Here is a 23,929-nt window from a genome sequence, read left to right on the forward strand (position 1 = left end):
TATCTTTTTTTTATCAACAGCATTCAGTTGTTCTTTTTTCAATATTTAAGTACAGTAAATATCAGATACTTTAAGACTTTTACTCAAGTAATATTCTAACAGATGACATTAACTTTGACCTAAGTCCTTTTCTGGTAAGATAGCTGTACTTTTACTCTCGTGGGTTTCAGGTACGTCATGCACCACTGAGTTATGTATTGTTGAGTAAACAGTCTTTTTTTTTAAATTTCAAAACACTTTATTTATAGCAAAGAGCTTTACAACAATTCTCATACAAGAAAAAACTTCATGTCAGAGGTATTAAAAGCTCATTTTTATTAAGTCCTTTCAGAGTTTAAAAAAATGTACATCCTTAAAGTCTTTGTAGCTTTTTTGTTCTTCACATGTTTAAGCAAGGTGCCATACTGCTTGAGTTCAACAATAAGCAAAACAAAGATGGCTTTGGAGTCAGACCATGACCAGAAGCTGAATATTATAGGTAATATTACCATCCATCTGATAGAACACAAAATATAACATCACATCGAATACATTAATCTGTGTAATAATGCCAATTTTCCCATTTATAATGTCTTACATATCTGTCCAAAATAAACCTGAATGATCAAACAAATGAAATATTGTTTCTCTGTCTGAATTACAAAAAGCACATGTATAATCTTAGTATATCTGATGTGTCTGTTACTGCACAGTTTATTCAGAAAATCAATATTTCCAATAAAAACATGCTTAGAGCTAATAATGTTCATTTCCATAAGATCACAGTTTTTAAAAACTGAAGAGAAACCGTGGGGACAGCATGAAAAATAATAGCATATTCTTTTGGTGTAACTGGTGTCATACATTTCTGAAGAAACTTTGAATATAACAGAAACATAACAAATTGGTTTACCAACTGACCCACCAACAAACTTCTGTTGTCAAACCAACAACGATAAAACAGTGATTTGTTTTTGTATAGATTATCCTCATTATTCCAGATAAAGAACCTTTAACCTCCTGAGACCCCAGTTTTTGTTTAGTATGCATGTGTAATTTCTCCTAGCTATTCGGGATGAAAAGGACCTGATAAATATATATATATGGGGCATTCTACCGAATGTGTGCAAAGTTAGGCTGGAAATATTTCGAAATTTTGTATGTTTTATTTCCAAAACTTTGTCCCTATATATATTGTACCATATGTAAAGGCCACATATCTAGTAAAATGACTGTAAATGTTTATATTGTATTTTCAGACTGTTTTGGAATGTTTTTCCTCTCCCAAAATTTGTCACTAACTAAGAAACATATAGTATTATATTATACAAAAAAAATCTATCAACCTGTTATGCTTGTTCCTTCCCTTGTTTAAAGATTTAATTTTTTACAAATTTTGACTGAAGGTTTTCACAATTAAATCTATAAAAATTAATATTTTAACAAATTTCGAAGTTCAAATTATAGAATTCCTGAAAATCTAAATGCAATCTTTCTTTGTAAAATGCATAACGCTGATCAGATTGATTTCAGAGTTAATAATTGATGAAACAGAACATAAATGTAACCGATTAGCATCATAATACTTTAGTTGATAACTCAGTATACTTTATTTTTTACAAAACACCCAGTGTTTCGGTAGTGACCATTATACTGTTTTTAAGGTTGCATCATATTTCCTCAAATGTATGCCTTATGGTGGGAATATTACAAAGAAAAAGACAAATGTTTTGTGGTCAATAAAACAATTTAATTTTTGAGAGGGCAGAGCAGAGTAGAGTAGAGTGGAGAAGAGTATAGTGGAGCAGAGTATAGTAGAATATAATAGAGTAATCTTTGTAAATATCTATGTCTGAATACTCAATTTTATTATTTTTGTTGTTTTTTGTTGTTTGCACAAAATCGGTAGAATGCCCCATATATGTATATATATATATATATATATATATATATATATATGTGTGTGTGTGTGTGTGTGTGTGTGTGTGTGTAAAAAAGAAAAAAAAAACCTAAACATTGTCTTTGGACAGGAAGTTGTTTTTGAAAGGAAAAAAAAAAGAGGACATTGGGTTTATTTTTTTTAATAGTCATAAGTGTCATATAAAGTATAAATTTATTTCATTTCAATGCCTGAACATGACTGTGCCAAAACTAAATTACAAATAATGCAACGTATCTAAAAGCTTTGTGATTCATTTTTATTATCGTCCTGAAATGAAACAATAATAAAGTCCCAACGTCCTCAAACGTCCTCATTAACAGCATCTTAGCTTGTTACTGTTGCTATAGTTGGTCAAATTTGTTGCTGTAACTACAAACACTAAGCATTATAAAAGGTTCAACTATAAAATGTGATCAGGTTTTGGACTTTGTCCACTTTTGTGTTGGGATCAGCTGCAGACTGACTTGACAGAGATGGCTGCCATCTTGTTTCTACAGATTAGTGTGTGCTGTGTATCAAATCACGTACTTTCATTAATATACTATGTGCACTATATACTTATTGGCGTAGTGTGCAAATTTTGAAAGGATAATGTTGTCTCTAAGCAAACACGGCCGTTGTGCACTCACCGGAAATGATGACCGCAACTTAGGTAGTTAGCAAAGCAGTATTAGCATTCATGTTATCGTTCGCGGTACCAAATCATGACAGACTGCTAAATTAACCCAACATACTGCTGGCTTATATCTGACATCAGCATAGTGGATTTGTACAATGCAGCGACGTTCACATTCGGCCATTTCCAGTTTGAAAAGTGTCTCCTCCCCTTCTGCTGCGTAGCCAAGATGGCGACCATTGAGGGCGAGAAGTGTCCATAGTTCCACACTCAACTTCTTGACCGTTTTGAGTGCACCATCCAGGTACTCATAGTGCACTGCATTTTTCCATACTTGTCAGTGTGGACGCACTCAAAATATTTAGTGTAAGTACAGAAGCACGTGATTTGAGACGCAGCACTGGTCTAAGTTAAGGCAGCATATTGATGCCAAAAAAAAAAAAAAAATCAGTATCAGGTAATAAAATGAAAAGTTTCTTGTTGTAACATGTTTGTCCTGTTTTTTAATGAGATACTTTTTTGTAATAACATGAAAAAAACTTTCCACGTTATTTCCTGATACTGATCTTTTTTTTTCTCCTCAGTTTAGCATCAATGTGCTGCCATACTTTGTACCACTACATGGCACAACAATTGTCGACAAACGAGGACAACAGGTCTGAGTTAAGCAGAATCAAGTATATGGTACAGGAGAACCAAAGTCCATGTATAAGGACGCAGGGTCTCGGGAGGATAGAGACTGAAACAATGCTTGTGCACTCTCTCGTGTATTTTTCCGACTCCTTTCTTTCATTTCACTAACACACAACATGGCAAACCTGACTTCAGAAAGTCAAACTCCGCGGCCAATCACATTCGGCAGAAAGCGCTTCCTGTGAGGTGCATGTGACATCTCTCGGTTTGTAGCACGGGCTGTCCCGAACAGAGTTGATAGTATTCTTATTAAAGAAAAGATAACCACATTTAAACCACTAAATAAAGTAAACTAACATAATCCCGTCTTTCTGTGGGACAATCTAAGTATATCGCCGCATTTTAAACTCTACTAGCGCTGTTACAAATGTCCCAGAGCACTACACAACACGAAACAGCGACTGAACGTGTAACGCAGATGCGCAAAACAAGCGCCTCCACCAGCGAGAGTAAGTTGTCAGCGGCCAATCAGCGGCGGCCACTGACGCAAGTGACACACTCCCGCCAATTCGACTGGGGAGCGCGAGGCAGGCAGCGGGGAGTATGTGGGAGCTGCTGGAAGAGAATGCGTCATGTTTTATGTGAAATAAATTAGAAGTACATGTCGTTTAAATAGCAGCGCACTGTTTTGTCTGTTAACGGGGGAACTCTCGGGAGTTTACGCGACCTGCACCGTTGTTTTACCGGAGAATATCGCTAACGAGAGAAGCCCCGGCTCAGTGGTTGGGATGTTGGCGGCGGAAAACCCATCTGTTGACGGACATTTGGCAACATCGACTCCCCGGAGAAGAGGTAACGTTAATGCCATTTATAGTAACCCAAAGGAGAGTTCAAACAACTCGCAAACTGTTTAATATTATGAAATAGACGCAGTGTAGTTTTGACTGTAGCGTTCACAAAGAGGTGACAAAGATAATATAATCTGTTAACGTTAACTTACTTAGCATGTTTAAGTTAAGGGTAGTAACCTCGTTTTACCCACCGACACCCGTTAACATTAGCTAACGTTGTGTCATTGTTACGAGGCAAACGTTAACTACTTAATATGAATGTGTGCTAACTTCTCAGACATCAAAGCTAGCTACGTGTAGCTAACTTGCTGCTCGGCACTGCTAATGTTATCATGTTACCTAAAGCTAATGCGACTCAATAACCTCCTGTTAAAGTCAGTTAGGCCTCAAACTAGCAGCGTCGCCCAGTGAAGTAACTGTAACCCCGCAGCTGTAAAGACGTTAGCTTGTTAACCTAGCGGCAAACTTGGCTACACTGCTGTCTGTGTTACAGCTGCGTTGCTAGGTGGTAGCACTCCCCGAGCTGCCTAGCAGTAGCTACTTCCACTAGGTTAGCAGACAAGCTAGTCACGTTAGCATCTGTGAGCTGGGCAACGTTTACACGAAAGCTGTTTTCATCGGTGAAACTCCAGAGCTGCTCCGTTGTCTTGGCTTTTTCACACACCTGAGTTTTTGAAGCTTTATGCACAAACATGCAACAGGTGTCCCTTTGGTTAAGTTTTCAGTATTGTGGCCGGGCATGCATCATCTGCCTGACAGTGCCATAAAGTGGCTGCTCTGAGTGCTCGACTGGGCCTGCTGCACCTCAGACTAATAATACACCGGTTGGCGGGAGAGCAAACCAAACACAACCATTACATGCATTGTCACACTGCAGCGCTCACACACCGACATCGTAAACCAGTGTGACATTTAATGCAAACCTGAAAAATAAATACTCACCGGGCGTTTATGCTATTCGATTAAAATTTGCATCGATACAGGGTGATTTGGATTTGAAGACACACAGTACATTAGCTTCACAGACATGTGGTTATTATATGACACCAGTACAATAGTGGAGTAGTAGTAGAGCTTTTAATGCGTTAGATCCGGTCCTAGGTTGTTGTTATATTTAAATTACTAATTCAAACGAGTTTTATACTGAAAGCTTTACATTCAGTGTTTGTCATTTAAAGTTAGCATTGTTCTTCCATCTGACACAATGAAACTTAAGATGTTAACATTTCCACAGTTGTCAAAACTTTTCTTTGATGGATTTTTATTATAATCAATATATCAGCGAGGTCGTGAAGATGTTGTGTATTATTTCCTAATGTGCCTGTGTTTTTGTTCTTTTCAGGTATGGATTGTAAGTCAAGTAACAATGCCAACAAGAAACTTGTCCAAGGTAAGAGAATTAAACATTATCAGACGCGAGTGAGGATAATCTAGCATGGAGGGCTGATCATTTTAATACTATCTGTGTTTTACCATACTTACAATGATTGCTGCATTGTTTATGTGTTGCTTCTTTTCTCTTAATTATTCCCGTAATAATTCTCCTTACTGATAATGAAATGATCGCTTTGTGGGAGACGTATTCCTTTAAGAGAAACTGCACATTGTGGAATGAGGTTTTGTTGAGCCTAGGCGCGTCTTAAAGCACACACGTCAATTAAAAACACACAGTCCTTTGCATTGATTGTCGCAACTGAGAAATAAATTGAGGACTTTGAAACACATTCTCAGAATACCACTCTACATAGTAAAACCTCACATCGTACAACATACTATGTGTATACAAGTATATGATCTTTGAAAGCTACTTAGCTGGATCCTAGTTTTGCATATTTATAGCTTCAATTTGGCATTTTAATTAGTACCACAAGCTCTCATTGTGGAACCGTCAACCCTATCAATACACACAAGAGCTTCACAAGTTAAGATTCAGTCATATAGTTATAATTGCCCTCTACAGCAATGAGCCCTTAATTTGACTCTTTTAATCTGCTGTTATTGTCTCTATCTTTGTCTGTAAACTGACCTTGAGTGTCCTGAAAGGCGCCTGTAAATAAAATGTATTATTATTATTTGTTAAACTCCTTAATTTTTTGTTGTTATTTACAAAACCTTATATATACATTGAAATAAACACATTTATGAACAAATAATTATTTAAAGTCTTTAATTTTGATGAACAACTTCACAACACAGCATTCATTACAGTGACAATATTTTTATTTAAAAAATGTTTTTAATTCTTCCCACAGCTCGTCTCCCATTCAAGCGTATGAACCCTGAACCTAAAGAGAACCAGCCGCCTAAACGCCCCTGTGCTCATGCCTGCCCCAAACCAGGAGTCCCAGACGGGGAGAATGAGAATGAGTCCTCTGCGCTCTCCGTATACAGTGGACCGCCACTGGTTAACGGTCGCGGGCCCCTTGATGGCTTCCTGAGCCGTAGGCGCCCTGCACCCTCAGATGAGAACATGGTTATAGATCTGACTGAAGACAGCGCTTCGTCTCCTGTAAAACGCCTTGCTCCACCTGCTCCGGCTTCTTCCCGCTCGCCAGCAAAAGAAAAGCAACAGGGCAAAGACAAAACTGCATCTTCTGGGAAATCCAGCAACGTTGATAACGCTCCTAAAACACACACTTTAGACTGCATAGAGGATGAGGAAGATGAAGAAGGTGGTAATGAGACAGCATCGATTTCGCAGCTTGACACAACGCAGGAATCTGACAGTGGGCCGGAGGAGCAGGATGAGTCAGGAAACATTTCCAGTTTAGGAAACAAGTCCATGCTGTCAGTTTCATCAGTCAGCCCCTCATCTGAAAGCTCACCAGAGAAGTCCACAACTGATGACCCTACACCCACCAGTACACCAACTACTAGAAAACCTACAGTAAGTACATCTTCCAGTGTTCCTCTTTTTATATAATCCCTCTAAGGAATGTGTACAATTAACTGATGCAGTATTGCACAATATACACTTAGAAGTGTTCCTAAGAGTTTGTTTAGTAATGTATCTGCATACATCACACCAAACAAAAGATAATTGTTTATCACAAAGTATAGCATGGTAATACAAACTGTGATGAACGTAGCTTTTATCAAACAATTATTGGATAAATTTTGATTTAGCATTTGCTTTTTACCATGAATAGAATTTATATCATGTTAACTTGATAATATCGTATTTATTCCTTTAAAAACATAAAGGATTGATCAGTAATTAATGGTGTAAATTATTTTTCCACCATATCACGTTACACATTGGCTGTATTGACAAAGTCAAATATCTGTTAATTCAGACAGATATCACTGTTAATAAGGTGACTGCCTGTTGGGGATGTCTATAAGGGCTTCCAGATATATTGTGGATATTTAAACACAAGAAGATTAGTGAAACACACCCAGTATGATGGTTCAGAATATAGTACAAGGCTGGACGATATTGAGAAATCAAATATCAACATGTATTTAACCACATACTACGATATTAATATTGGACGATATTGTGGAGTTGACTATTGATACGATCACAGAATATTTCCACAGTTATTTTTGATAAATAATAAACAGTGATATGGATAGAATGACTAACTGGGTAAAGACTACATCACTTTATTGTAATGTAAGCAGGACAAGACAACAGGTACATGATATTATATCTAGTCTCAAATCACAATATTGCTAAATTATCGATATATTGACCAGCCCTATTATAAAGCGTGCAATAAAACACTGACTAGGCTGGATGACATTGTGTCACACATATCTAACAATAATTATGTTTTTGATTTTTTCCCCTCCAGGAGCCAAAGACCACGCCCAAGATACCATCAGAGCAGAAAAAAATCAAAAGACGCTCACTGAAGGTGGGACTGTTGATGTATACACTGCAAGTGGGGTTTGAATTCAGTTTCAAATCCGAGTTGTCAGTTTAATAAAATGGCTTCAACAGAGCCTGATTTGTAATGTGTCATATTTCTCACTCGCTTTGCCGTTTAGTAAAGCTGTTTTATAAGCAGAAGACGAAAAAATGACGGAACCTTTGCAATTGTAGAAAGAACAAGAGGAGCGGCTTCGCCTGCGAGAGGAGAAGGAACGCCAGAGGAAAGAGGCTAAAGCCGCAAAAGAGAAAAAGAGAGAAGAGGCTCGCAGGCTAAAAGATGAGCGGGAAAGGGAAAAACGAGAGAAGAAAGAAAAAGACGAACGAGAGAAAAGAGAGAAAAAGGAGAAGGAGGAGAGGGAAAAAGCAGAGAGGTTAAAAGCAAAAGAGGAACTACGGAAATCAAAGCAAGAGTGAGTAATGCAACGTCCCTTTTACTCTCAAGTTAAGACTCATCCAACTGACATGTTTTTAGTGCCATCAGTCTGTGTTGGTTACAAATGATTTTTGTACGCTAAATGTTTTGCTTTCAGGGCAAAGCTTGAAGAAAAACGGAAGAAAGAAGAGGAGAAGCAAATGAAGGAAGAAGAGAAACGGTTGAAAGAAGAGAAAGATGTAAGTTTATACAGAGAAGTGTTGATGCTACGACATTTTGTGTTTCAGAATTGTGAAATGAATAAAACAAACTAATCTGTAACCAATGTGTCTACAGCGCCTCAAAGCTGAGAAAGCAGAAATTACACGTTTTTTGCAGAAGCCCAAGATCCAACAGGCTCCAAAGGTCAGTTGATGTCACACTTTATAACAGAAATGTGTTTTATTCATCACTAAATGCTAACAATCATCTCACCATCGTTAGTGTGTAATCAACATAAGCTTAAAGGCTGTCGGCTTTGATTGAGCTGCAACGTGCTGTAAATAAATACAAAAGATATAACTGCCGTTTTGCCCTTTCAGACACTTGCAGCTGCGTGTGGGAAGTTTGCGCCCTTCGAGATTAAAGAACACATGGCTCTGGCACCACTATGCCGGGTCCAGTGTGAGGACTCTGCTCTGGAGGAGCTGGACCGGTGTTTGAGGAGCCCTGCTGATAACTTGAATGGACTTAAAGACTGGATTGGGCAACAACCTCGGAGCTCAGGACCCACCAATCCCAGACAGACAGACACACTCAGGTAAGACTGGCATTAGTGATTTGAGCCCTCTGTTGCCCCATGGTTTCCACCACGTTCACTCACTTCTATGTTTATTGTCAAAAATGAGGATTTTTTTTTGTTTGTTTGCACTCTCTACGAGTAAAAATTGATACATGATGGTATTATAATGACGAGGAAAATGGAGTGAAATCACCATTGAAAGGCTGGAGTCGAACCCGGGCCGCTGCGGCAACAGCCTTGTACATGGGGTGCTTGCTCTATCCGCTGACCCCCAATTTCCACATACTCAGTCTGTGCCGCGCAGCGCAGTGCGTAGCAGATACCCTCCCATTCTAATGAATAGCCATGGCGCTCCGCTTCGTCGGAGATATGCGGCAGGTTTATTTTTCAGCGACAGCGCGCCCATAGCATGTCAAGCCACGTTACTCAGATCGCATGAAACCGGAAACGGAACGCACACCGCATCTGGTAAATTTCAAAATCCAACACAATGCACGGACCACGGGTTGTAAACTCTCAATTTTTTAAAAATCACGTCACATCCTGTCGCACAAGTTGTCAGTCGGTGCGAGGGTCCGAGGAGAAACTCATAGTTGAAGTCGAAAACCATAGTATTTTGTGTGACACCACACATGCTTTCTACAAGGATACAAACCGAAAGAAGACCTGGTGTGAAATTGTGGTTTTGGGAGTGAATGCTGCTTTTTATCGCGTGATTTCGCAGTTTCCACGTGTGAGCTTGCAGCTCCGCTACACTGTGCGGCGCTCGAGAAACACATCCAGTAGGCAAAGGTACACGCTGTCGGTCACTCCAGATCTGCAATGCTGCGTAGCGTGGTGCAGACGGAGTATGTGGAAATTGGCGGTTAGCCACCAATGCCCCCTTTTAACCCATTTTTAACCAGATAACTCCCTTTGAGATCAATGATTTCTTTTTCAAAGGAGACCCAGCCAAGACAGCAGCGTACAAAAACACACATCATGACACGAACCAATCGATTCATTCATCCTTGTACTTATGAGAGCTGTAAGATCAGACAGAGACCAGTTAATGTAGTTTTAACTTTTTTTGAAAGTTATTCCAAGTCAGAGGAGCAGAGCACATACAAGCTTTGTTCCCCAGTTCAGTCTGTGCACGAGGAACAGACAACAAAACTCAGTCTTGAGATCTCAGACTGTAGCTACCATCCGACACCCATACCCCGTGTATGGGCTATCACCTGAGCTGATATGTGGGCTCCTTTCCCCCTAGTTTAAAATTGGAGTAACCTCTACAATAAAGTAATTCAGAGTGCGTTATATAACATACAGTCGGTGCAATTCTGCACTCACTGTCTTCTGTATATTTTTAAGGCAGGTGGAAAAGGCTTCACTGAAAGTAACTACATGTTTATTCATCTCTTCGACTTCACCTGCACACAACTTTGTCTTTTTCCTCACAAACCAAACCAAATTCTCATTTATCAAGCTTTTGTTAATCCTTTGATAAAATGCATTTTGTCTGTAGGACTAAATATAAAAAAAGACCAACAGCCGTGCTTTCTAAACCAATGACACATTTTCAGTGATCTAGATTAGTCACCCACAAATTTTCCACCTGGTTACATGTTGGCATTTTCAGCATAATTTATTAAAAGTTCATCCAGCTCAAAAAGTTTATGGCTGTGGGATTCCTCTGGTACGTTCATGGATCATGCATTGCCATGGCAATCTCTTGCAAGCGTTGCCAGATGGGAAATGTGAAACTGGTACCAGACACTTAAAATTATCCTTGTTTTGTTTGCTTGTTTGTTTTTAAACTTACTTTTTAACATGCCGACTAATGTACCCACATGTTTGTTAAAGCTGACGATGCTCTGAAGTGTCGATGGTTGCATGAGTCCATAAGTTCAGTATAATATTAATAGCGTAGTATTACTAAATGAAATCACAAGACAGTGTGACTGGAAGCATTAAAACAGTTAAAGCTGTACGCTAAGCTAATTAGATAGATACTTTGTGCAGTGTGTAATGTGTGCCTCTGCCGAGATAAAGAAATACAATAGAATACATCTTCCTATGGCTTTGTGGTTAAACATTTTTTCTCTCCATCCTCTCCCATCTGTGCTTTTTCCCCTCAGTGAGTGTATGACGGTAGAAGGGCCTAAACCAGATGGTGTGCCAGATCGTAAACGTTATGGACCGATGAAGCTGCTGCAGTTCCATGAAAACTACCGTCCAGCGTACTGGGGCACCTGGAGTAAGAAGAGTTCACACGTCTCACCGCGCTGCCCCCTCAGACAAGACAAGGTAAAACTATCTGACAAAGGCATCTGTCTGTGCGGTTTACTTGTCGCCCCACATGTACCAGATTCCAACTGCACTCAGCATATCATACTTTTTAATGTTAGATAAAATGGATTCTATTGTGTGTAAATGTAACACAGAAGAAGTCTGTATCAGCTGAGAACTCAAATGACATAGCTTTGCTTTTTGATCACGTACGATTTTAGCTTTTATTCAATATTTTGTCTGAATCCAAGAATTGTGTTTATGTACCTGTGACACTAATCGCTGTCCTCTGTCACCACAGGATTTGTTAGACTATGAGGTGGACAGTGATGAAGAATGGGAGGAAGAGGAACCAGGAGAATCCCTGTCACATAGTGAAGGGGTGAGTTTCGTTGTCGGGTGAAAAAGTATGCACATTTTAACATTTTCTCAATTTATGTAGTGTCTACATCATTGTCCAGTATTAGGTCATACTTAAAACACCTCTGTGTAACAAATAGTGTGTAAACAGCTCAGCTGCTAGGCAGGTGAAAGTGGTGACATTTTTAATTTCAAATGTGTTATAATGAGTTTTTCATTTAACAAAAAGACAGAAAAAAATAACATCACAGAGCGTAACACTGTTCAGCTCAGCACGGACAAAGAAAATTTATTGCAGTATCAAAACAACGACCGCTGCAGTTGGGCCTTTGCTCTCCATAAAAGCTCGAGCTAATATGGCAGATGCATTCACAGATTACAGGCGTCACCTTTTATTTGAAATTCTAGCTTTGGTTTGACCGTAATCAACAGGGTTTAAGTTAGCCGGCTTATGCTGGCTTTTTGCTGGTATCGCGTGTAGTTGTCCAGCAGATATCAACAGCCAAAATGTCCGGTGAGAAATATGCCCCATAAAAAGGACCAGATTTGGGGATTTTAATGATGGACACATCTGTTTATGCACCAAAGCCATACAGAGTGTGGCTCTGCCTTTTCAGAGCGTACGTCACATCCACAGTGCTCACAGTCTTCCTCTTAGTGTAGATATGTGACAGTGCACGATGACCGTATTGCTAACTAGGCCTGGGCGGTATGACAAAATTTTCACATCACGTTTTTTTTTGTTTGTTTGTTTGTTTTTTTAAAATCATATCGGTTTCGCATTATTTGACAGTATTTTGCTCGGGTCCGCCCCGCTTGACATGCTGCTGTGTTGTGCTATGGCCTATTCAAGTGCCAGAATTTGTTATTTATGTGACAACGCCTGAACGCAACACAGGCTCCGCTCCATTAGTGCCGTGCTCAGTTATAATTGTCTCAGACTCTGGATGGGTCGGCTTCGGCCAGGAAAATGTGGTCTGAGCTGTGCTCTAGTGTGCTCACCTATGTGTGTGTGCGCACGTGTCTGTGTGACACAGATACAGAGAGCAGAGGAGAACTGTAAATGGCGGTGCACAGCCGCAAGTTGCTTATAGCGGAAACATTGCTCTTTTTGGCATAAGTTCTTCTGGGTTCATCTGGGTCAGACTATCTCTGGCAGCCATTCTCGCCTCTAAACTTCTCTCTATGCTCTCAATCTCGCCGGCTCTAGCACGCCTGTGGTGTGCAACGTTGAAACACTTTCCCGCCGCGCACATTCCGGATGTTGTTTGGGCTATTCACCTGTATTGCAGTATATGAAAAATTCATATCATAACGAAAATAAATACCGGTTTTCGGTACAAACCAGTATACCGCCCAGCCCTATTGCTAACTGACTGCATCTTTTAACATTTTATTAAGTTCTGCAGAATGACATTTGTATTTTATCTGTGTTTACTGTCTGTTGCTGCTCTGCATGTCTGCATGTAACGCTCAACTGTGTGTTGGTGCTTCTTCTTGCTAGCGTGTCTGTCTTCGTTGTTGTTGTTGTTGTGTTACTGTGATGTTCAGCTGTTACATGTTGTTTTGCATGGCTTGTGTTGTGTCTTGAGAATTCCTGTTTGCTGTCTTTATAATGTCCTGCTGTCTTTGTTCTTGGAATTTTAGCATTTTACTGCAGTTAAAAATTAGCCAGCTGGCTAACACTGATCAATGTGCGATGTGAGAAATCAAGTTCTCCAGGAAGACCTTCAAAATACCGCCAGCCTTTTCTTCTTTGTTGCCTCTGCCACTAAGCCTCTTATTAGTCACTCTGTTCAATAGACCGCTTCTTCATTGAGCTTAATTTGAAGTGTTGCAGTTTAAACGTAGGATGTAATATGTTATATGGCATGTCAGGTGGTTGTTCTGTTGGCCAGAATTCTGTAGTGGCCATACTGAGCATCGAAAGAAGTCTAGAGTAAACTCTGGTAGTTCATTTTCGTACTGTAATGACCTGTGTCAGTTCATAATTCACCATCTATAAGTGCAGCAGACAGTTTGAAGTAGTCTGCCTTGTGATCCAGGAGAGGAAGGTCTGCAAGGATGTGGTGCAACTAATCTAAAACCGCACAATAGGGACAATAGCGTCCTTAAAGAATGGTGGTGGTGGATCGTCCCAAATAAATGAATGTGTTGGAAACCCTGGAGACCAAGATAAGAAGAGATACTGGGTCCAGTTCAAGCTTAGTCACCAACAAGGTTTGAATTTCTCACAGGACAGTTTCCCTGTGATTGTTATTTAGGACAGGACCAAAGACAGTAGTGACCAGTTTATAGAGTGAACAACCGGCAGACATGGAGTTTTTAAAAAAGGACAGTGACAATTTATTTGATCCATTTAAAAAGTTTTCAATTTGGCTGCTGACTCCAAACTTTAAACACAACAAAACAAAGATGCCAAAACAGTCTCTGCTTGAATCAGCATGTCACAGTAATGTAACTTAAAATTAAGAAGCAAATTAAATGTTCACTGATGGATTCTCATGTTGAGCATCTGTCTCTTAAAGCTGAAAAAAAAAATTAAAACATGCAAAAACACTGGCGTGGTCCCCTTTGAAAGGCTTTGATTCAAAGTATACATCACTTTTGAGACTGAGATGGCACTTTCACATACTTTTGCTCAAAGAAAACTGAACTTGTGCAGGCAACAAAGCACGCTCTGTCATGTTCACCTCAAGGACATAATGATGATTTAACTTTTTGAAAAGGACTCTAAACTGTTGATCATTTTCAGGAAGATGAGGAGGAAGGAGGTGAAGATGATGATGATGACGATGGCTTCTTTGTTCCTCATGGCTACCTTTCAGATGATGAGGGGGCTCCAGAAGAAGAGGTATGAAGGGAGTTGCGGCATTGGTTGTTTTTCAAATTTACATTCTTGTTTCAACAGTACATCTTAAGTTTCTGCTTCCTGTTTGCACCAAAATTAACACGCATGCAACCTCCCAGGAGGGTGGCGACCCGGAGAAGCAGAAACTACTTCAGAGAGTGAAAGCAAAGGAGTGGGATGAGCTGATGTCCACCAAGAAGAAGATGAAGGTTCTGGACCCGGTGGTGAGGGGCTGCGTCTGGGAGGGAGACGGACCTGCCTTGCCGCTCTTCCAGCCTTACGCCATGTGTCTGGTCGAGCCTTTACCCAAGACTGACACAAGCCCCAGCCCAGAGGAGCTCTCACAGAAAGGTCAGAGGAAGCACAGTATGTTTAAGTGACGTAATTCACTTTGATTTAAGTTGGAGAACTGCCTGTTTTTAGGTGATTATCCATCAGAGACCTGATGAACTGGGTCGGCAGTTACTTTACGGTGCTGTGAGGCTGTGAGTTGCTGAAGTTGCTTGTAGTTTTGTGGGTTGTATTTCTTCATTTACTTATATCAGCAGTTAAAACTTTGCAGTGCCATTTGCAACATTATTCCTGACAGTTTTTGTGTTTTTGATTTTAACATTAGACCATTTCACACATGCAGTGTTAATTAACAGTTCCTGCATGTGGTCATGTGTGAATAGGAGCAGGGATTGATAGTCAGGGAAGTCTGTACCGCCAATTTCCCACCTCAGGACCTGGTAACATTTCAGGGAAAATACTGTTATGGCTGTGCTGTGAATAAGCACATAAAGGGTTACATCCATCTGACAGAGGCACTCTGATGAAGAGCGAGAGCACTGATCAAATGACTGCCAGTCAGATCCCCTAACTTGTTAGTTTAGCTTTTACACCAATTCTTTAACGAGTGATGTAATAATGAATGAGTAAACGATCTGACAAGAACTGGAGTAAAACAGCTCCTCGTCCTCCGTGTTTCTGTCAGAAGACGTCTTGCTTCATGCACAGTGCATCCAGCTATGCCCTGTATTCTTATATTCTGTTGAGTTTTATGGTGGTTGGCATTCATAAGTGTCTCATTACTGCCATCTGCTGCACTGTCCCTTGCCCCATCTATTCCAGCATTGTTTGCATGTTTGAGAAAGCACAAGAGAGAAATGTTCCTGAATCTAATGCATGTGTGAAGAGTTAAAATCATTAGAGGTACTCCTGCACCCTAACAATTATTTTTCAATGATAGTTGAATAATCAAACAACCAATTTATAGATTATTCTGAACATTTTTTTTTATTACTTGATTAATGTAACAGTTATTTTACCCAAAAATAAATATCAAAAACTTGTCTCATAAATATTTACACATTTTATTCAATCAGCTCTTAAAAATAATTGTGGCATATTTTAAAATTTGTCCAATTTCCACTCACTGCTGTGTCATTATAATATTAATAGTAATATTAGGCCCTATGTGTCCAAAAACTTATCAGTGTGTAATAGGGATGGGCAGCACAAGCAAAAACACTATTCGAAAATCACGGCAACTATTCGACGATTTTTCGAATAATCGCCCTCCCCCTCCCCTCTTGGAGCCACGCACACAGAGATCCATTCATCATTACGGCCGGGCTCCACTGGCTGCAAACATACAGCGTAGCGTCACGGCGTATTCATTTGGGCTCCACTGACAGCGTACGGAAGCGACACGTAGAGAAGCCAGCGGGGCTGTTTACTGTTTGCTGAGCCGAGAGGCTGCATGTAGGCTGCATGAAATGTTAAAGCATTTTCCACCTAAGTTATTACATATATTTGAGTAATCTACAAGTTTACTGTACTGTTTGTCATCTACTCGCACGGATAAACATGGGTAAATGCATGCATCAAAAACTACTCCGAACTTACTGGGCCAGCAGGTGGCGATAAAGGTTTTGGCAATGATATGTCAAAAACCAGAGAGGAATATTCTGAGCATGTGTAGAGAGCTTAGGATAGACATGCATGAATTTAGGTAATGATGTGGTGATGTGTGTTTTTCGAATGCTCCGTTTCCCATATCCACACGGAAACAAAATCTGCACCTCAGAAGGTGTTTTAAAAATCAGTTCTAGTGACCTAAAGTTGTTTGCATGTGGACAAGAAGCCAAAATGTAAAGCAAAATATTTGTTTTCAAAAATATCTCACCATATAGACGAGGCCTTAGTATAACTCAGGGAGCCATGTTTCATTAGACGAGGCGATTAATACCACTCGTGTGTTTGTCAAGACGCTCTGAGGCAGTTAGCCTAGTTTAACATAAAGACTGGGAGCAGTGGGAAACAGCCAGCCTGGCTCTGTGCGACGTCATAAATCCACCTGTCAGACACACCAAACTGACGGCCAACCAGCACATTGGTTCTGTGCCTTGTGCTGCGTTCGTTTTGTACTCGGAAGTGGGAAAAACTAAAAATCACTTAAAAATCATCACATATCACCTCTGATAATGGTTTATTCATTTAAAAACACATTGTGCTCGTTTAGCACACTATTTCATGTAGTTTTTATCTGCTGGAGGGTCGCGTAGGGGAGCATAGCGTGACAAAAATAGAAGAGCCACGTAAAATAGAGAGTTGTCGCTCCCGTTGCTGGTGGAGCCGCTGTAATTGATTAACAGGGGGGCGAGCTGCTACGGGACTCGCGCTGCAGACGTGTCGAGCCGCTGAGCCCAGCCGTACGGTCCCTCGCCGCCTCCTGCGTGCCTCGCTCTCAAATGACTGTGCATACTTGTTGTAGACTTGTGATACGCAAGCTTTGCCTCACAGAGTTTGCACTGCACCTCATTTTTGTTTATTTTGTCGAAGTTGTTCCACACGGAACTTTTTGATGACTGTAGTAGTCTCTGCATGTTTCTCCTGTTTGTAAAAGAGCATCAAACTAGCTGGTAGCCCATCTCACACCGCTGTAGCAATCCTAGACTGCCCTTGTGCGGTTAGGAGCTGAATTGCATGTCAAATAATTCACCTCACATTCAAAAGCATCTCTATATCATGGCTGGAGAATCAGTATTTTTCCTTAAGTACTTGACTTTAGACCTGAAATTATTATGACATGGACGTATTCACTCACTGGAGGAATACGCAGTGTAGATAATGACTGGCAAATGTGTTTTTTGCATCAGTGTGGGGTGAGGAAGCTGACTGAACAACTGTCTGCAAATAGTTTAGGTTGCCTTCTTTGCCTGTGAAAGTAAAAATAAAATATAAAACAGCTGAGTAACGACAGCAGCAGTGGTACAGAAAGTTTAAGTGACTACTCTGAACAGAAACTCGCTCCATGTGTTGATCATCCTGATGTGTGAAGACAAAAGTAAACAGGACAGTGCTGTCTGCTGCTGTCGCTCGTTCTCCAGATGAATCTATGCTTTTGGCGAATGCAGCTTAATTTATTGTGACACGCCAACGCACTTTTTGCTAACAGTGAATTTCTGTAATTGATTACGTAAGTGAATCGTCCCACCCCTAACCAGGAGCTATGTGTGAAAGAGGCTAATGTCTGTGTCAAGACTTTTTTTATCCCATTCACTATGTCTCGAACATGATCAGCTAATTTGTCTTTGTCTCAAATTGTGTGTAGAGTTTCGGAATAACCCCGTGTTTTATGGTGCTTTAAATTTCAAAAACATGTACAACCATTGTGTGTATTGTATGCTGAAATTGTGTGGGATAATGTTTTTACCATTCTGTTTTGTGGACTGGTGCTGCTGCATGTGATTATGATGGCTCAACACGATTGATCTGTTTTCACCCACCTTTAAATATCACAATCACTTAAACAGTCATTACATGATTAATGGTTCTAATTATTAGGGATGTCCCGATCCAGCTTTTTCACTTCCGCATTTCTCTGCGCAGTGATTCTGCTCACGGCTCTGTCTCCGTCTGCTTGTGTGTGTGTTTCTGTGATAGTGACTGTGCGTGCATCTCTGCTCGTCTCTCGCTTTCTGTTTAGACACAACCGACGAATATGTGTGTGCATGGGATGCGTATTCCACCATTTACCATAGATCATTTATTATCATATTTAATATACATGTTATATTGTTAACAACAAATTTGCAGTGTGTTTTCTCGCCAGATTCAATGACAGCTTGTGAAAAAAAAATAGACCAGACACTACAACTATTACTACAGATTAAAAGCTGACTTTGGCACCGGGCAGTGTCCAGTATGAACAATCCAGTCGCTTAAAATGGCTGCCAAAAGCAAGCAAGCAGCACTCCACGGAAAATTGGTGCACTTTGTGGCGCTTTCGTGTCCCGTGTGAACCTGCCGTCAGTTAGTGATGGGGTTGGTTTATAAAGTGCAACCATATGGATGATACAACATTTCTATCCAGGAGCCAAAATATCAAAATGCTTGAGAAGTTGGGAAACTTTGAACAGTTTGTTAGTCGTTTAAAGATTGTAACAAAAACAACTTTAAAATGTTTGTTGCTAACGAGCTAATGATGCGTTCTGAAAAACTGTCTTCCTCCCACAGTACTCGGTCAGCTGCTGCCTCTGCTGCACGGCAACCCAAACAGCAGCAAAGTGATCATCAGCGAGTTTCAGGAGTTTTGTCGTCACCAGACCTCCTCCCTCTCCTCCTCCTCCTCCTCCTCCTCCTCCTCCTCCTCACCACCACCTCCTGAACTGTCCAGCCCTCAGAGCCCAGCAGAAAACATCCCCACCAGGTGATACAACAATGTTTGGCGATAACAAAATGTGATCTTAAAAAAACACAACAACTATATGATAATGTCGTTGAAGCGGTTCAGTTGTCTTAGCTAAAAGTAAAACAAAACAGTGTTATTAATACCTTGATTAAACTAAAACAACTCTTAATTTATTTTGAAACATCTATATGGTAGATTTTAATGTCTTTCTTATAAACAGTATTCACTCTACAGTGCTACAGTTCACACAGGAACAAATACAATAAAAGATCAACAAGCCACTGTACTGTTAATTAGAAAACAATATCTAGTTGTACATTAATTAAAATGCCTCTTCCTCCTCGCTCTCCTCAGAATACAGTTGAAGCGCCTCATCAAGAGCAATGCTGTTTATGAGAAACGCTCCACCTACAGACGCTGCTGCTGGTACGTGCACACAGACGTCCTGTCCCGTTACGGGCAGGAGGCTCTTCCTGTGCCATGCCAGTGGACCTACCTCACTACAGGAGCTCGAGAAGAGTCCCGTGAAGAACCCCAGGCAGCCACCGGCTCTCAGGGAAACTCTCCCACTACACCACAGACCTCCTCCACCACATCTTTGTCCGTCAACAAAAGGAAGAGCACAGGCAGCATTTTAATCACCCAGTTCATGAAGAAATGTGCCGAGTCCGAACGGGTAGAGAATTCAGATTTTTGAATTACCATACAGACTTTACTGCAACATGTCATTCTTAGTTTAGTCGCTCTTTTTGGTATCGTTTTAAACATGATCATCTCATGGAAATATACTGTTCACATGCTGATTGTAGCCTGTTGTCTTCTCAGGAGGCCTCACGTCCCCGTATTTACCAAGCGGAACCAGTGGAGGCTGACTGTTTTCAAGCTGACACTGAGGACGATGATGATGAAGACTGTGTCATCATCTCCACACAGAGTGGTGAGTCACACAGGAGGAATCAAAAGCTGTGACTGTCAACTTTTAACGTTTCCTTCAAGATTAGCACATATTTCTCAGATCATACAAAACATATTAAAACATATTTTGTTAGTTCAGATGTGTCCGTGTTGTCATCACTTCATTTTAAAATTTAGGCTCAATCACTTTGTTTCTGAGAGTTGACCTTGCGCTCGGTGAAGATACATGTAAACATATTATATTATTTGATCCAACTCCTACTGTGTGGTGGGTTTAAAATGCTGAAGAAGAAAAAACAATATTGTACAAGTGTGCTATGAAGAGTGAAAAACAAACAGCCACAGGGCCCAAACAAGGTTCTGTCTACACACACGGATATATTTGAAAACAGATATTTTGCCCTCTGTTAAACAAAACAAAAGAAGTAGTATTATCAAAAACTACTCCGAACTTACTGGGCCAGCAGGTGGCGATAAAGGTTTTGGCAATGATATGTCAAAAACCAGAGAGGAATATTCTGAGCATGTGTAGAGAGCTTAGGATAGACATGCATGAATTTAGGTAATGATGTGGTGATGTGTGTTTTTCGAATGCTCCGTTTCCCATATCCACACGGAAACAAAATCTGCACCTCAGAAGGTGTTTTAAAAATCAGTTCTAGTGACCTAAAGTTGTTTGCATGTGGACAAGAAGCCAAAATGTAAAGCAAAATATTTGTTTTCAAAAATATCTCACCATATAGACGAGGCCTTAGTATAACTCAGGGAGCCATGTTTCATTAGACGAGGCGATTAATACCACTCGTGTGTTTGTCAAGACGCTCTGAGGCAGTTAGCCTAGTTTAACATAAAGACTGGGAGCAGTGGGAAACAGCCAGCCTGGCTCTGTGCGACGTCATAAATCCACCTGTCAGACACACCAAACTGACGGCCAACCAGCACATTGGTTCTGTGCCTTGTGCTGCGTTCGTTTTGTACTCGGAAGTGGGAATCGTCACCTCCGAGTTGACAACAGTTTTTGCATTCTAGTTGACAAAGGTGGACAAGTCGGAAAAAAACATGGACGCCTGCAAGAAAGCCTTTGTTGCCCTTACACTTTCGGAGTATAGACAGTTTCAAAACCATCGCGCACTCCAACTGATGAACGCTGCAGATGAGGCTGACCTGATGTAAAACAAATAAGATAAAATTGCTATAAACAGTACTTTAGCAGAGTGTTTCCTCACTATGTATGTGACCGGCAGCCATCTTGAATTCGTAAGTTGGGGTTGATATGGTTGCTCCGAGTTTCCAAGTTGGAAACCCGATCTCAGGGTGCGTTCAAGTTTAAACTTCCGACTGGGAACTGGGAATTTCCAACCTCCGAGTACAAAAACGAACGCACCATTAATGAGAGGAAATAACTCCACACCAGCAGACGCCGGTCATGATAATCGTCATACAAAAAAAAAAAAAAAAGCCTTAAGAGCTCTGCTGCAGAGTATCTCTGGTTAAGCTGATCACGCCTGGCTCCAGCAGCCTGTGTTAATGTGTATATACAGAGGCTGCGCTCAGGCAGACACAAGTTTGGCAAAGCACCTGCCTCATTCACTGACAGACACCGGCTAACTCTTCATAGTGTCTCGTTTTGAAAGGATGTGTGTGTTCTTTCATTCCCCAAATGAACCCTGATTGAATGTGTCTCTTCAGGTCCACCTGGTCAGTACTCCTCCAGTGAGGCAGACTGTCTGATGGAAGTCAACCCCTCTGAGAAAGCTGCTCTCGCCGAGGCCAGCGCTCCTACACTCACCACTGCCTGAGGACAGGAGAGGCTGGCTCCTCTAACCAAGCTACCCCAGTTCCCTCAAATAAAAAAGTCCTTTCTGAACTCTTCTGCGTCCAAGACAAGGAAGATGCAGCAGCACACTCTGGTACAGGCGACTCACAGCAGGTGGCTTCTGCTCAATATCCTCGCCTTATTTTTATTTTTAAAAAGGAGCCAGGAGTCATCTTGCCCGTCATGTGCAGAAAATCAGGAGTGTCTGACTTGATTTTTGAGGGCACTTTTGTCCAATGTTCATTAACTGTGTGTCTGATTTTTGCATTGAGGTGTCAGTCAGGCATGTTCGGCACGGGCCTGTTGAAAGTCTCTCTGGCGCTGCTTTAGCTACAGCAGATTGGGTTGAACAGAGACAGGAAGAGCAGAACGAATATGCCCGATATTCATGAGAAGAAGCATCCAAGACATTAACACCAGCATTATTTACGGTTTTTTGGAATGTTGAATTCATGACGTTATTGGATCTCTTCTAATCTAAATGTGTGTGTGTATATATATATAGTTTACCAGAAATAAGAGCTGGGGATGAGAGGCTGAAAGTCCATCTGTACATTTCCCCTTGATTTCAGTGGTGGTGCATTTATTCTGCAATTTCTAACTCTGACAGCTCACTGGAGTAGTTGCTAGATCTGTACTTGTACAGTTAGGTCCAGTGTCACAGTGTTTTATAAATATGTATTGTCTGTATTTTTTTCAAGAATACTTGAACAGGATAAATTCATTAAACATGAATAAAAGTACTGCACTTTTATATTCCATTCATTGCTCCACAAGTTCTTCTGGGTGCCTTTTTAGCAGCGCGATGCGAACACCGTCGCCATTCTGCCTCCCTGATATTTCTCATCAGGAACTGTTTTGGTCGAGACTTGGATGTTTAAGCTCGACGTGTTAAAGTGAACAATATTCTAACAGAGCAAGGCGAGCTAATTGCTAGCATGCTCGGGTGAAAAGGAAAAAAAACTGCAGAAGTATGATCACATGATCCTGTTTGAGCTCTAACAGGTGGTGTGTTCCATGTTTTATTTCCCAGTCGCTGTTGGAGAGAAGAGTAGAGTTCTGTAAACACTGACCATTGGAAATCCCCCGTTTCGGTTCAGTGTTGGAAGTTGCGCCCATGATTCACGCAAGGTATCATGGGGGTAGGAGACTGTGGAGGCTGGAGGCTGTGCAACAGTGGAGGTCAGGACTTTGTTGGACATCAGCTAAACAGTCGCAGGCTGAGATCACTGCAAAAATATGTCATTTAATTTACATCTGCACAAAAAGCAAACGCTTCAGTCTTTGACAATCATCAGTCAAGCACTGAGACGTTTGCTGCTATTCTTAATCACTTTTTATAATGTTATGCACTTTGAACATCCTTCTTGTGCACAGATGTTCCTAATAAATAATTTTAAACATTTTTTTTTGCATTGATCTGAGCCTGTGAAACTTTCGTAGCAGTTATGTTGGTAAACTTATGTTGCCCTCAGCTGGTGCAGTTTCACAGCAGCCTTAAAGGGATAGTGCACCCAAAAATGAAAATTCAGCCATTATCTACTCACCCATATGCCGAGGGAGGCTCAGGTGAAGTTTTAGAGTCCTCACATCTCTTGCAGAGATCCAAGGGGAGAGGAGGTAGCAACACAACTCCACCTAATGGAGGCTGACGGCGCCCCAGATTCAAACGTCCAAAAACACATAATTGAAACCACAAAATATCTCCATACTGCTCGTCCGTAGTGATCCAAGTGTCCTGAAGCCCCGACATAAAAAGTTGTTTGGAAAAACCTCATTTGAACTCTGTTTTTAGCCTCATTGTAGCCTGTAGCTCTGACTGCCTCTCTGTACACTGCGCTCACGTGTGCCAGCGAAAGTATGTGAACACACATGAACGCAGTGCCCGTGTCTCACCGTCTCACGTGAGCGCTGTGTACAGAGTCACAGTTCACTGAAACTCAACACAGTCTTTGCCTTTAATTGGTACCACAGTGCAGTTGT

At 40.8% G+C, this 23,929-nt stretch overlaps 1 protein-coding gene across 1 annotated transcript; it reads left to right on the top strand.

Moving 5' to 3' along the window:
- The first annotated feature begins 3,757 nt into the window (after positions 1–3,757).
- Positions 3,758–22,689, top strand: chaf1a (chromatin assembly factor 1, subunit A (p150)). The gene is made up of 16 exons (XM_033622717.2): positions 3,758–4,022; positions 5,364–5,411; positions 6,274–6,908; positions 7,822–7,884; positions 8,073–8,311; positions 8,432–8,513; positions 8,611–8,679; positions 8,856–9,073; positions 11,176–11,344; positions 11,628–11,708; positions 14,442–14,540; positions 14,657–14,888; positions 19,041–19,233; positions 19,570–19,891; positions 20,041–20,152; positions 21,820–22,689. Exons 1-16 carry the CDS (start codon positions 3,959–3,961, stop codon positions 21,927–21,929), a joined length of 2,736 nt encoding a protein of 911 aa, XP_033478608.2. The 5' UTR covers positions 3,758–3,958; the 3' UTR covers positions 21,930–22,689.
- Positions 22,690–23,929: the final 1,240 nt, after the last annotated feature.

This window comes from Epinephelus lanceolatus, chromosome 6 (genome assembly GCF_041903045.1).
Source record: "Epinephelus lanceolatus isolate andai-2023 chromosome 6, ASM4190304v1, whole genome shotgun sequence".
Taxonomy (NCBI): Eukaryota; Metazoa; Chordata; class Actinopteri; order Perciformes; family Serranidae; genus Epinephelus; species Epinephelus lanceolatus.

Coding starts and splice junctions, on each gene's coding strand:
- chaf1a (XM_033622717.2), top strand. CDS start 3,959: ATGTTGGCGGCGGAAAACCCATCTGTTGACGGACATTTGGCAACATCG. Junction 11,345..11,627: donor GCCCCCTCAGACAAGACAAG/GTAAAACTATCT, acceptor CTGTCACCACAG/GATTTGTTAGACTATGAGGT. Junction 14,889..19,040: donor AGAGGAGCTCTCACAGAAAG/GTCAGAGGAAGC, acceptor TTCCTCCCACAG/TACTCGGTCAGCTGCTGCCT.